Below are 15,832 nucleotides of genomic sequence, written 5' to 3'. Positions count from 1 at the left end.
CAATATATGGAAGAATGTATCTCTAGGCTTTTATTTAACTCCAGTGGTTTATATATCTGCCTTTATAACAGTACTACACTGTTTCAATTATTATAGCTTTATATGGTTTGAAATCAGAAAATATATATCTTCTAGCTTTGTTCTTTTTCGAGATCGATTTGGGTATCTAGAGTCCATATTCCATATTAGGATAGATTTTTTCTGAAAAATAAATATATAAATATATGATAGTTTCACCTAAAAAAAAAAGAAAAAAATATTCTCTGGTAAGAAAGAAAGCAAAAAGAAATATTGAAATGTTATCTTTAAGTTATCAAAAGCTTGGTATCAGACAAATGAAACTGTTATGTGAGATTATCATTTTTAATTTTGGATAAATTGCTATAATACTAGATGTCAACCACTAAGCCAAGCATGGGAAGGAGGGATGGGGAGGGGATGGGGTGGGGATCGGGTGGGGGCTGACTGAGCGATGTGTGCATGTATGTCTACAAAAGTTTTTTTTGTATCCCACTATGATGTATGAATACAGTGCACCAATAAAAACTTAAAAAAAACTACCCTCAGATTTCACCTAATTCCAACTAGAATTGCAATCATTCAAAACACAAACAACAACAAATGCTGGTGAGGAAGTGGAGAAGGGGTAACTTTATAACATTGTTGGTGGGATTGTAAATTAGTGCAACCACTTTGGAAACAGTACGGAGGATCCTCAGAAGAATGGGAACAAATTGACAATTTGATCCAGCAATACCACTTCTGGGTCTCTACCAAAATAAAGGTAACAAAACTTCCAAACTAATGCATGCATAATTCATATCTGCATAATTCACCATTGCCAAACTATTGAACCAGCCAAGATGCCCATCAACAGATGAATGGATTACAAAACAGTGGGATATGTTACACAATGGAATTTTACTCAGCCATAAAACAAAACACAATTACATCATTCTCAGGGAAATAAATGGAACTGGAGCACATTATGCTGAGATTAGTCAGTCAGAAAAAAAACAAAAAAAATCTATTCCGGGTGTGGTGGCGAACGCTTGTAATCCCCGCGCTTGGGAGGCAGAGACAGGAGGATCGCGCAGGTTCGAAACCAGCCACGCATGCTGGCTTAGGAGACCCTGTTTCCAAATAAAAATGTAAAAATAGGTCTGGGAGTGTAGTCCGGAGGTAGAAGGGCTTCAAGGAACCCCAGTACCACCAAAAAAAAAAAAAAAGAAAAGAAATCTGATGCTTTCCCTAATATATGAGAGCTAATGAGAAATGGGTCATAGGAAGAACTCTAGATGAAAAAGGAGATCCTATAGAAGAGCAGATCCTATAAAAGAACCTAAATGAGGAGATGGGAGGGGGGAAGAAGGAAACTCTCTAAAGCACAGGATGTACTTAAACAAAGATACTGATGTCAACCACTAAGCCAAGTGTGGCAAGGTGGGATGGAGATTGGGTAGGGGCTAACTTGGTGATGTGTGCATGTATGTCTACCCAAGTTTTTATCCCATTATGATAAATGAATACAATTCACCAATAAAAAATTAAAATGTATGAATAAATGTTATGAAACACACACAAACTATACTAGAAAAAAAAAAGCAGGGTACTGGCACAAAAACAGACACATCGACCAATGGAGCAGAATAGAAGACTCAGAAATAAATCCACACCCTTACAGCCAATTGATTTTTAACAAAGGGGCCAAAAACATACACTGAAAGATAGTCTGTTCAACAAATGGCATTGGCAAAACTGGTTAAGCATGTGCAAAAAAATGGAAATAAACCTCACTTTCTCACCCTGTACAAGAGTCAATTAAAGATGTTTCAAAGACTTGGAAATTAGACAGAGGCCTTACAGCTCCTTGAAGAGGGTATAGGTACACAATACAACACACAGGTACAGGTAAAAGCTTTGTCAACAAGATCGCAAAGGCACAAGAAAATAAAAGGCAAATCAATAGGTGGGATTGCATTAAACTGAAGAGCTTTTGTACAGCAAAGTAAACCATCATAAAACTCAAAAGAAAGCCAACAGAATGGGAGAAAATTTTTGCCAACTATTCCTCTGATAGAGGACTAATATCTAGAGTATACAGAGAACTCAAGAAATTCAGCACTAAGAAAACAAATAACTCAATAAAAAATGAGCAAGTGAACTAACTAGACACTTCACAAAATAAGTTCAAATGGCCAATAAATGTATGAAAAAATGCTCAACATCATTAGCAAATCAAAACTATCCTGAGATTTCTCGATACTTATACTAGAATAGCAATCATTCAAAACACAAACAGAGACAGGAGGATTGTGTTTTGTGGACAGCCCCAGCTACAATAATTTTCTGGAATTTCTAAGAGAATTTGTATTTCTTAGAAATACAAATAATTTTCTCTTAGAAAATTATTTCTCTTAGAAATAAATTGGCTGACAGTTCCCAAATCTCTATTTGCAATCTCCAGCCATTGCCTCATCAGTTTCTCCATTTGAATGCACACTGGATCTCAGATTCAAGGTAAACCTGGCCTCACACCTGACTCTTTCATCCTCCCCCTACCTCCACTTCTTCCTCCCCAGTGGACTTTACTGCAGAAACTTCATCACTATTTGTCCAGCTCCTCATACCTAGAAGCCATATTAACTTGTCTTATTTTCACATCAGAAATTTAGTTCAGCACCTATACATTCCAAATCTGACCACTTCTTACCACTTCAATGGCATTAATTACCAAATGTTGTCAACCTAGCCAAATTACAACAGATTTATGTTTGGTGATTCTAATTTTGCTTCTTCACCCTCATTCTCTACTTCAGCTTCCACAGTCACCATTTAAATACAGAAAACACACAAACTCTTAAAAATGACCTACAAATCTCTATATCACTCTTTCATTTTTCCCTTTTCAAATTCTTTCATTCCACTCTCTTCATTCAATATATTCTATAAGCCAGAAATAGTGGCTCACACTTGTAATTTTAGTACTTGGGAGGCTGAGATAGGAGGATCACAGTTTTGAGATCAGCCTCAGCAATTTATTGAGACTTTTAGCAACTCTCAGACTGTTTCAAAACAAAAACTAAAAAGGGGCTGGGGAATATAGTTAAGAGGTAGAATACCTCTGGGTTCAATCCCTAGCACTTCCCAAACAATATCTACATGTGGTAGCCACCTTTCAGTCACACCAACATAACAAAGTCTTTCCTGTCTTAAGTTCTTTGAACTATTGTTACTCTTGTCTGAAATGCCATTTGCCTGAATGTTCAAAAATCCCCATGTTCTCCTCATTAAGTATTTCCTTGAGGTGGAAACTTATGTAGAACCAGTCTGCTTGGTTGAGGAGAACCTCAGCTTCTAACATTCTTTATCACTCAAACTCAATCACTGTCTTATTAATATAAATGACATAAATAAAATAAATTATCTTAACCATTTACTTGTATTCATTGGCAATATCTCCCTAACTCCAAAATATAAGTTGTCTGAGGAAAGAAATATTGCTTGTTTTATTCATTGCTATATTTTCCAGCATTACAACAGAATATATTTATTGACTTCCTATTAGGTTTAATGAGTTACATGCTCCATACCTAAAATCTATACTTAGCTGCTTCCCAATAAGGAAGTGTTTTGCTGTTATTAATTTCTAACAGAAATTCAAGGCAGTCATTTCTAACTATTTGACTATACAAATTAAATTTCAGTTTAGTCATATATAGATTAGCTTAGTTTTACATTTTAATGAAAATATATTGTTCCACACATAAATATGTTCAAATACTTAATTTTCTAATGCAATTTTAAAATACAACTAATCAACAATAAAAGTTTAGCCGGGCGTGGTAGCGCACGCTTGTAATCCCAGCATTCTGGAGGCTGAGACCTGAAGGATCACGGTTTGCGGACAGCCTCAGCTACTTAGTGAGGCCCTCTGCAACTCAGTGAGACCCGGTTTCAAAATAAAGAATAAAAAATAGGGCAGGGGGTTTAGCTCAGAGGTCAAATGCCCCTGAGTTCCATCCCCAGACCTGCAAAAAAAATAAATAAATAAAAAATAAAATTTTATATGCCTGATACTTAGAAATTATACTAAAGAACATATACACCTTTATGGAAGACTAATGGCCAAAGTAGTAATCCATAAAAGACTTTATGGAAGTCTTATGGCCAAAGTAGTAATCCTGTAAGCCACTTATACTTCTGAATCAAAAGTTTAGCAGGTGCCTTCTGAGATCAACCAAGTGAATAAATACATTTTGGATTGTCTAGTGAGTATAAAATTTTAGCACACAAAGTACAGTTTCACTATTATCTGGTCCAGCACACCAAAAAGAATCTTAGGTACATGAATCACGGGCCTATGGTTAAACTTTTCATTAATTATTCAGTTGATGCAATTAAACTATGCAAATGAAAGGATGCTGTATGCTTCTGCTAATAGCATTAAGATGAGTGGGTTAAACTGGCACTTTAGACAAAAAACTTGGAATTCAAAATGCCATGCTTCATTCATGGCTCCTAACACATATGGGAAAAATATTTAAGTGACAATATCTCCTCAAATAATGGTAACAAGGTAAATCCTCTAAAAATATATATTACTGGATTCTATCTGTATTCACTGAGAGCACAATGGTATCCCACTGAAAACTTTTCAATCATCAGGAGAACCAATTAAATGTATGCTAATTCTTAATGTTTCATCTCATATTCAGTTGCAATATTAGAAATCTAAGGTGAAGCTCTATATTATTTCTCAATTTTCCCTAAGGGTATAAAAATGGGTTTTAACCAGTCACCAAATAAAGTATCAGTCACAAATAAAGTGGTCATACAAGGAAAATCTAAAGGAATCTTTAAAAATTCTCAGAAATTAGAATGGAAAAAAAAATACAGGCTCTCTTGCTACTAAATCCTTTTTTTTTTTTTTCTAAAAAACAAACAAACAAAAAAAAAGTATTGTCAGCCTACATGTAAGCCTGGGCACTTAGAGGTCTTTCCTAAAAGTTTCTAGTCTATATTTCACTATGCAAAATTGGCAAGTCATCAACCATGCTCTTAAAGAATCAAATCCTCTGGGAATAACCCTCCCTTCGTTACTGGCAGCTCTAATCTTCAAAATGCATCATGAATTCCTATTCGGTTGAATAGGTTAAATGCTCTTTACCTAAAATCTGTATTTGAATGCTTTCAAATAAGGAAGAGCTTTTACTGTTGTTAATATCTAACAGCATTTCAACACAGTCATCTCTAACAACTCTTATGACAATTCAAAAATACATTATCTACCTCTTTTGACATGCTTTACTCACAAGTTCAGGCAATTATTAACAAATTTATTTTGTCACCTGAATATATTTTGAAAATATATCACAGATAGCAATGTAAAAGAGAGATTAAAAAGTGAAATTATATAAACCATGAGAATAATGGAAGGCTATGCAATAACTTAGAAGAAAAGTAATGGGAATCTGAACAAAGAAAAGAAGAAAGATAAACAATTATTTGTAAGAATGCACAGAATTTAGTTATTTATAGAATGTGATATGTAAGATAAAAAGTAGGTAATGGATGGGGTATAAAGTGAAAATGGGCTAAGTGAGTGATGCATTATGTATGCCTCTACCATCTTGTACCCCATTAAGATGTGTGACTACAATGTACCAATAAAATAAAATAAAATAAAATAGATAATGATGAAACCAGGTTTTCTATTTTTTATTTTTATCTTTTGTAGTAATAGGAATTAAACCCAGGAGTGTTCCAGGTCTATTTTATTTTTATTTTGAAATAGGGCCTCACCAAGTTGCTGAGGGTATTGTTAAATTGCTGAGGCTTGAATTGACCTCAGCCTCCCAAGTACTAGGATTACAGGTGTGTGTCATGGTCCAAGGTGCATCAAGTTTTCTAAGTAAACTGTGCTGACAAATTATTCTCAAGGCAAATAAGAGGGTCAGAAGCAAGTATGACATGAAAAGAACCATAAATATAAAATATATTTTAGTTTTAGACATGTATAGGCCATCTACTAGAAAACAGAAACTTGGAATTGCTTATGTGCACAGAAAATATCACTTGAGAGACATTGGGGTATGGTATAAAAATGGCGATCTCTCCCAAAAATAATCTATAGAGTGAGTTGGGATAAAAATTTAAATAAAAGATGGAAGTTGTGGTGCACACTTGTAATCCCAGCATTTGGGAGGCTGAGACAGGAGGATAGTGGTTCTGAGACAACCTCGGCAACTTAGTGAGGCCCTTTGCAAATCAATGAGACCCTGTTTCAAAACAAAGAATAAAAAATAGGGCTGGTGTTAACGCTTGGAGGATTTGGGTTTTCTTGCTTTTTGGTTTTATGTGGGGATTTTTTTTTTCTTATTTTTACTTTTATTTGGGTTTTTTTCTTTGGTGCTTTCACTTCATGTCACATGGCTGTTAGTTCGTTTTATTTTATTTTTATCCTGTTTATTCTATTAACACTATTTGTTCTCTCTTCGTGGTCTATTTTTGTTTTTGTCAACTTCGTAGTTTATATTTGATGTATACTAGTTAGCCTTTGTACCTTACTTTGTTACTTTATCTGTTTATGTTTGCTCCTTTCCCCTACTCCTTCTACAAAGGTCTTCAATTTAGGCTAATATCTTCCCTCAAAACTTTCTCTTTGTTCCCTAAATGTATCTGTTTAATACACAAAGTTTCTCACATCTCCATACTTACATATTCCAATAATTATAACAACCTTACTATCAAAACTTCTCCCATTCTCAACCTGATACAAACTTATAATATTTAGATTCTGACACAACCTAATTATATACTCTATCTTACCTGACTCCTGCACCCATCACCCTAGCTACACCGCCATCACCCAACCCTCACCACTCAAAAAAGTACTGCTTACCTGTTGACTCTTCTAAAATCCTACTACTAAGACTGAACTAAACATAAAATCCACAAATGATGGGAAGACATCAGAAAGACAAACCTGAGAACTTTGAAAATATGAAATCCAGGAATAGTGAAGAAATGACAGAAGTAACGAATACTGACCTACAAAAAATTCAAGAAGGGGAGTTCTGAATCTTGATCTACAATATGATGGAAATAGAAAGGATTTGAAACAAGTCTAGAGGAGATTAAAGATGAATTATAAATACTAAGAAAGAATCACAAAGAGGTCTGGAATGAAAACAAAGAGTCAATAAATGAAATGAAGATAGCAATAGAAAGAAATTCTGGAAGATTAGATGAAATGGAAAATAGAATATCACTTTTAGAAGACAGTTCATCCAAAACCGAAAACACAGTCAACAATACACAGAATTCATTGCAGCAACAAAAACTGAATGTCCAACAAATAAGGGACAACATGAAGCATCCTAACTTATGGATAAAAGGCATTGAAGAAGGAATAGAGTTACAGACCAGAGGCATCTGCAATCTCTTCAGGGAAATAATTTCAGAGAATTTCCCAAACATGGAAAGAGACTTTATCTTCATGTCCAGGAGACATACAGAACACCATTAAAACAAGATCAAAGAAGGACCTCCCCACACCACATAATAGTCAAAATGATTAACAGAGGCCAAGGAAAAGATCCTAAAATCAGTGAGAACAAAAGGATGGTAACATACAGAGGCAAAAGAATAAGAATCGCCCCAGACTATACAACCCAGGTCATGAATGCTAGGAGAGACTGGTATAACCAGACCCTGGAAGAAAATAACTTCCAACCAAAACTATTATATCTAGCAAAACTACTATTCAAACTTGATGGAGAAACAAAAGTGTTTCAAGATAAACAGAATTCCAAAAAATTCATGAATTCAAAGCCAACACTAGAGAAAACAGTTAAAGAAATAACCCATAAAGAAGAAAAAAGAAGCAGACTTCAGAATAAGAGAATAGAGGAAGGTTATCAGTGGGGCTTCTAAGTAAAGAGGAAAGAACAAGCTACCAAACAGAAGACAGAACACAAAATGACAGAAAACAAAAATCATATTTCAATAATAACTCTTAATGTCAAAGGACTTAACTCATCAATCAAAAGACCTAGATTGGCAATGTGGATTAAAAAAACATAATGCAAATATATGCTGTTTGCAAGAAACTCACTTTAGACACAAAGACATTCACAGACTGAAAGAGAAAGGATAGAAAAAGATATACCATGGTATTGGAGAACAAAAAAGGTCAGGGGTAGCAACCCTGATATCCAACAAAACAGACATTAAACTAAAACACAACAGAAGAGACAAAACAGGGCACTTCCTTTTATTAAAAGGAACAAATGTGCAACCACATTTGTAAAACAAACCCTTCTGGACATCAGATCTCAAATAGATCCAAATACAATAATTCTGGGAGATGTTAACATGCCTCTCACACCAATGGATTAATCTTCAAGGCAAAAGATGAGTAAAGACTCTTTAGAACTAAAGATAACTATAAACCAAATGGACCTAATAAACCTAGACAGAATATTTCAACCAGGAACTACAGAATACACATTCTTCTCAGCAGCCCATGGAACCATCCCCAAAATAGATCACACCCTGGGACACAAAGAAAGCACCAGCAAATGCAAAGATGTAATATAATTCCTTGCATCTTTTCAGAACATACTGGATGAAAGTAGAAATCAACAATAGGAAACTAAAAAGGAACTATTCAAATACATGGAGATTGAATGAAAAACTATTGAGAGATGAATGGGTAAGAGTGGAAATTAGGGAAGAAATAAAGAAATTTATGAAAGCAGAGACACAACTTACCAAAATCTATGGGACACTATGAAGGCAGTATTAAGAGGAAAGTTTATAGCACTGAGTGCCCATATAAGGACAGAAAATCACCAAGAACCTAATGACAAAACTCAAGGACCTGAAAAGACTGCAACACTCTAATCCCAAAGCCAGCATAAGGCAGGAAATTATTAAAATCAGAGCAGAAATAAATGAATAGAGAATCAAAAACAGTTCAAAGAATAAACAAAACAAAAAGCTGGTTCTTTGAAAAGATTAATAGAAGTAATAAATCCCTCGCCAACCTCACCAAAAGAAAAAGAGAATCAACCTAAATTATTAAAATCAGAAATGAAAAAGAAGACATGACCACATATAGTGGAGAAAAACTACAGACCAATATCTTTAATGAACACAGATGCAAAAATTCTAAACAAAATACTAGCCATATGCATTCAAAACCATATCAAGAGAATAATACACCACAACCAAGTTGGTTTCATCCCAGAAAAACAAGGCTGGTTCAACATACACACATCAATACATGTTATTCACCACATAAATAGAACCAAGAACCAAAACCACATCATCATAGTAATAGATGCTGAAAAAACATTCAACAAAATCCAACACCCATTTATGTTAAATACACTGCAGAAAATTGGAATTGAAGGAACGTAGTTCAACATTATTAATGCAATATATAACAAACCCAAAGCCAACATTATATTGAATGGGGAAAAAATTGCAAGAATTTTCTCTAAAATCAGAAATAAAACAAGGATGCCCAAAATCACCAGTCCTTTTCAATATAGTCCTTGAGACTCTTGCCTCAGCAATAAGAGAATAGAAGAATCAAAGGAATTCAAATAGAAGGAAATCAAAGAAATTCAAATAGGAAGAGAGGAAATAAAATTATCCTTATTTGCAGATGACATGATACTTTATCTAGAAGACCCAAAGAACTCAACCAAAAGACTTATGGAGCTGATTAACAAATTCAGCAAAGTTGCAGGATACAAAAGCAACCTAAAGTAATCAGTGGCTTTTCTTTACATCAGCAATGAATCCACAATGAAAGAAATAAAGAAAATAATGCTCATGTATAGGCAGAATAAGTATCATCAAAATGACCATTTTGCCAAAAGTGACCTATAGATTCAATGCAATTCTCACTAAAATACAAGCAACTTTCTTCATAGACCTAGAAAAATCAATCATGAACTTTATATGGAGAAAGTAAAGACCCAGAAGTATCAAAGCAATTCTCAGCAATAAGAATCACTCAGGAGACATCACAATCCACAGCATGGTACTGGCACAATAACAGATATACTGACCAGTGGAACAGAACAGAAGATACAGAAACAAATCCACACATCTATAGTCAATCTTTGACAAAGGAGACAAACTCATATGCTGGAGAAAAGACAGCCTTTTCAACAAATGGTGCTGGGAGAACTGGCTAGCCATTTGTAGAAAGATGGAACAAAATCCTCACCATGCACAGGAATGAACTCGAGATGGACCAAAGACTTAGAAATTAGACCAGAGACTGTAAAGTTATTAGAGTAGAGCATGGGATCAACACTACAAAATATAGACAGAGGCAGTAACTTTCCCAACAAGACCTCTAAAGCTCAGGAAATTAAAACAAGAATTAACAAGTGGGATGGCATCAAACTAAAAAGTTTCTTCTCATCAAAGGAAACCATCAATAACCTAAAGAGGAATCCTACAAAATGAGAGAAGATCTTTACCAGTCACCACTCTGATAGGGGACTAATATCCAGAATATTCACAGAGCTCAAAAGACTCTACACTAGCAAAACAAACAACCCAATCAAGAAATGGGAAATTAAACTGAATAGACACTTTACAAAAGAAGGGATGCAAATGTTGGCAAGGATGTGGGGAAAGAGGAACTCTTTACACTGTTGGTGGGAATGAAAACTAGTTCAGCCACTATGGAGATCTGTGTGGCGATTCCTCAGAAAAGTGGGAATGATCCAGCTCTACCACTCCTGGATATTTTCCCAAAGGTGTTGAAACCAGAGAACTACAGTAACATATGCATACCTATGCTCATAACAGCACAATTCATAATAGCCAAAATATGGAACCAACCCAGTTCCCCATCAACAGATGAATGGATTGCAAAATTATGGTAAATACACACAATGGAATTCTATTCAGCTATAAAGAAGAACAAAATCATGTCATTCACAAGAAGATGAAAAGTCCTGGAAAGCATTATGTTAAGCACAGAAAGAGAAGGTACATATGTTTCCTCTAATATGCCCAAACTAGGGAATATTGGGGAATACCAGAGGGACTCCAGATAATGAAAGGGAAATTTCAGCAAAGTTTGAATAGAAAGATAGGAAAGGAAGAAGGCTGAACTTGATTAATGAGGGGCTACATTCAAATATGTGTAAAAGTATGAATATAGCATGGTTACCCTGGACATTCATTGTTGGGAGGGGGTAAGGGAAAATGGTGTGGGAAGATGGCACCAAGTACAGTTTAAATATATACCATTTATTTTCAATTAAAAATGTATTAAAAAAAGAAACTAATTTTAAGAGACAAGAGGAAAAAACAAAGCTTAAAAATATTATTGTTAAGCTAAGGATGGTGGCGCATGCTTGATGTCCAAGCATTTGGGAGCCTGAGACTGGAGGATAGTGGTTTGTGGACAGCCTCAGCTAACTTAGTGAGGACCTTCACAACTCAGTGAGACCCTGTTTCAAAAAAATAAAAAAATACTAAGAATAAATAAATATAAATAAATAAATAAACAAATAAATAATAAAAAAAATACTAAAACAATAGGGCTGAGTTTGTAACTCAGGGGTACAATGCCCCTGGGTCCCATCCCCAGTACTACAAATAGAATAACAATAATAATACTGGTGCCAATCATGGTAGTGCAGGCCTGTAATCCTAGTGTAGGAGAGGCTGAGAAAGAATGATTATAGGTTCAAGGTCAGACTCAGCAACATATTGATATTCTTAGCAACTTAATGAAATTCTGTTAAAAAAAAAATAGGGCTGTAGGTGTAGTTTGGAGGTAAAATGCCCCTGGGTTCAATCCCTAGTATGGAAGAAAAAAAGGGAGGGAGGGAGGGAGGAAGGAAGGAAGGAAGGAAGGAAGGAAGGGAGGGAGGAAAGAAGGGAGGGAGGGAGGGAGGAGAAAATAAATGAAAATAAAATCTGTAAGGTAGGGGAAAAGGCAAGGAAGACATTTTCATGAAATATGGGGGAGGTGAATACTTTCTAGATGAGAATAGTCCATTTTGCTAAAAAGAGTAAAGAGGTCAAGTGTGGCAAAGAACAAAGACTGGCCATTAAATCTTGACCCAACCTATGTCAGAGTAATAGAGATAGATATGAAAACTACTAGTTAATTGAAGTGAGGAGAAACAAGGGGAAGTTATAATACAAACTCAGGTCTTTAAGATGGATGATGATAATCGGATTGTAAAAGAGATGTCATCAGGGAAATCAGCATTAAAATAAAATGTTTTAGAATGAGGGAATATGAAACTTTGCTTGTGGGAGAGTGTTTTCCACAACAGAAAAATCACTTGAAATAAATATATACTTATTTAAATATATAGCATTGCTTTTATGAGGCATGCCTTTACAGAATAATATTTAGTAAGCATTGATTACTGGGGGAAGAGGAGCAGCCAGTCATGTCCTAGGTACTCCTATCCCTTACACTACTTTCTTCCCTAAATGAAAGACCAATGAATTGGCAGGAACAATATCTGACCAGCTTCACATATACCCTTAAAATCTCTACTAACATTACTGTGGATAGTAATTTGAACAACAACAAAAAAATAGAAATTATTTTCAGGGAGAGTGGAGACTTGAAAGTTTATGTCCAGTTAGGGTTATAGAAGTCATTTCCCAATGTATACAATAATTAATAAACAGAGATACTTGTTCTTTAAAGAGCAGAAACTTCGAGGAAAGGCATGATAAAAAGAATATGTGGCCAAATTCTGGTGTGGTGGCACACATCTATAGGAGAAAGAGACAGGAGGCTTGTAGGTCAGAGGCCAGCCTCAACAACTTAAGACCTTCAATAACTTAGCAAGACCTTGTTTAAAAAAGAATTAAAAGGGCTATGGGTATAGCTCAGAGGTAGAATGCCCTGGGGTTCAATTCCCTGTTACCCCCTATCCCCCAAAAAATGTCACCTCACCATGAGAGAGGGAAATGAGAAGTAGATATCACAGTCCCACACACTATTTCCAGCTTTAGTCCTCATGAGGCCAAGCTACACTTCACATTTATGAGATGCTACTAATTTCTTTAATAAACTACCTCCCTCTGAGATAAACAAAAGACATTTCTTTCTTTGCCAATAAACAATTATGCTGAAAGATGGTCCTTTCCTGATTCTTCCAAAGACATCTAGAAAACTTCTAATACAAAGCCAAGAAAACAAACTTTAAATGTCCAGTCACAACACTATAAACCTTATCAAGAGCAGGAAAGAGACAGCAACTGCAGTGAGCTTTCCTTAGAAGAAGAATTCAGCCCTTTGCAGCACTTTTTCAGTTTATAGAAAAGTCAACCGAGGAACATTATACTTCTGCACCACACTTCAGCCCTTTTTATTTGGAAACAGAATCTCTCCAAGTTGCTGAGGCTGGCCTTGAACATGTGATCCTACTGTCTTAGCATCCCAAGTATTGGGATTTCAGGCATGGCCACCACACCTGACTTCATCTATTCTATTTAGTAGCATACAATAATGCAAAAATGAAAAGTCCCTGAGCACAGCTTCCAGTTCAGATTTCACTTTGAGTCCTTTTTAGCCCTTTTCAGAATGCTGTTTTCACCTCCCAAATCCCTTCCTACCAGGTGTGGCCTAACTTCAACCCCCACAGATCAACAGATAGGCTGCTAGGCCTGAACTAATTACCCAGGAAACAGTGTTATCTGATGAATGGAGCACTTGATAAAAGAGAATAGGAGGAGGAGTTGGGACCAAAAACAAGGCTTCAGTGGACCAATGGAGGGAGACTATGTGTATTCTGTTCACACTGACTCCTTAGAAGCTGGCATGTGCCTGGCCGAGGAAGCTTCTCAGGAAACATTGCTGAAGGAGGGAGACTATGTGTATTCTGTTCACACTGACTCCTTAGAAGCTGGCATGTGCCTGGCCAAGGAAGCTTCTCAGGAAACATTGCTGAAGAAGTGGACTACAAGGGAAGCAGAATAACACACCTCTCCTCCTGACCAAGTGCCTCTCATTCTCCCAGAAGTGAAGCCTTCCAAACAACTATAGGCTCCCATCTTGCTGAAATTGATCCAACTTAGCAATGAAAATGGTATTTGTTTCTTAAATAAATATAACAAAACTAATCTCTTGCCCTTTTCTTTTAATAAGTTTTTCCACTTTTTTTTTTAAATAAGCTTCTCCAATTGTAATTCTAGGGTTCCTTAAAAAGGTTTTTTATAGCCAAGTAAGGTGGCTCACACCTGTAATCTCAGCTACTTGGAAGGCTAAGACAGGATGGCAAGTTTCAGGTCAGCCTCGATAACTTTTTGAGACCCTGTCTTAAAATAAAAATTGAATAGGGCTGGGGATGTACTTGAGTGACAGAATATCCCTAGGTTTAATCCCCAGTACCACAAAAATTGAATAAAACAAAACAATTTTTACTTTCTACACAGACAAATTACATGAAAAGTTATAAACATAATTTTAATATTGATAACTCATCATGAATAGCAATAAGTCATATAACAATATATATTATAATTATAAAATATTAACTTACATGTTTGGACAAGTTAGGGCTCTTTGAATCAACATCATACCTAAAAATTGAAATATAAAATTTAAATTATTACCTCAAAATATTCTAGATGTAATATTAATATTTTTCAATACATGCATATGTTAAAATGAATAAATAACAATACAAATGGGGAGAAACCTACCAAACTTAGAATTTTCTCATGATCTGTGGCCTATATGCCAATAGTAAATAGAGTCCCTGGGTCCTTTTTTTTCTATAAACCTAAGAAGTCTTAATATTTGTGCATTCATCAATTATTTTTTCTGAGAAGTTTAAAATCTATCTTTTCTGTGTATTGGCAGTATTCCAATATTGCTTAAGTGACTTCAAAATTCCCTAAAAACTGAAAATTCTTCTCTTCTAAATATCACCAAAGGATAAAAAGGCTGTCAGTTGTGTGCATTATAGTTCATAATATCTTAAATACTACTTAAATACTGAAGTAATGAGAAAGTATTTTTTCCCTAATCACAGGACTTGTGGAAACTGCACTTCATAAAAACAGGAATATATTTACATGAGACTACTGTATGCTCTGGTTTTGACTAATATAACTAAAAAAAAAAATCTCTTAGAGAAATTCTAGGATAGCATAATTCATTATCACTTTAAGCCCTTCCTTTGAAGAGTATTTAGAAGTGAAGAGATTACTGACTGTCAAAATAACCTCAACATGCCAAATCCCTTAATGAGAAAATAATTGTACTCTAGTCTATCTCCTAAATTATATTTCTTATATATAGCTTCTGACTAAAAACTGACTGCCTTTGTTTTTAAGGTTAGTCTTCTCTCTTATATAAAGAAAGTATTTTCAACAATGAAACAACACATTCCAACCAATAAGAGGAGGAAAAATAGAGATTACTGAGTGTACAGATGTAGGGCAGAGGTGCACACACCACTACCAGAGGACTCTGCCAAAAAATGGCTTTAAAATTATATGATGCAAGCTGGGCATGGTAGCACACACTTGTAATCCCTGCACTTCGGAAACGGAGACAGGAGGAATGTGCAGGTTCAAAGCCAGCCGCACTGGCTTAAGAGACCCTATTTCCAAATTTAAAAAAAGTATAAAATAGGTCTGGGAGTATAGCCCAGAGGTAGAAGGTTTTTCAGGAACCCCAGTACCACCAAAAAAAAAAAGAAAAAATTATGTGATGCAAACCTGACTCAGAATCATTCCCACGTGCTCTCTTTTATATCCAGACATGCCAATCACTTTTCAGTTATGGCCTAGAATTTTTAAATCTAACTGT

The 15,832-nt window shown here is 35.3% G+C and overlaps 1 protein-coding gene across 2 annotated transcripts in view; it reads right to left on the bottom strand.

The window, feature by feature from the left end:
• Positions 1–15,832, bottom strand: part of CPNE8 (copine 8) — a gene marked incomplete at both ends in the record, with an annotated part of 248,034 nt that overhangs the window by 167,601 nt on the left and 64,601 nt on the right. The window contains one exon of one of the 2 annotated variants that reach the window (XM_080705259.1): positions 14,556–14,595. In XM_080705259.1, coding sequence (XP_080561385.1) covers positions 14,556–14,595 — 40 coding nt within the window. Of the gene's footprint in view, positions 1–14,555; positions 14,596–15,832 lie in introns of those variants that run through there. The other variant, XM_080705260.1, reaches the window with a different exon arrangement.

The sequence above is a fragment of the Muscardinus avellanarius genome (assembly GCF_963383645.1).
Source record: "Muscardinus avellanarius genome assembly, chromosome: 11".
NCBI lineage: Eukaryota > Metazoa > Chordata > Mammalia > Rodentia > Gliridae > Muscardinus > Muscardinus avellanarius.
This window is presented reverse-complemented; position numbering and strand designations above follow the sequence as displayed.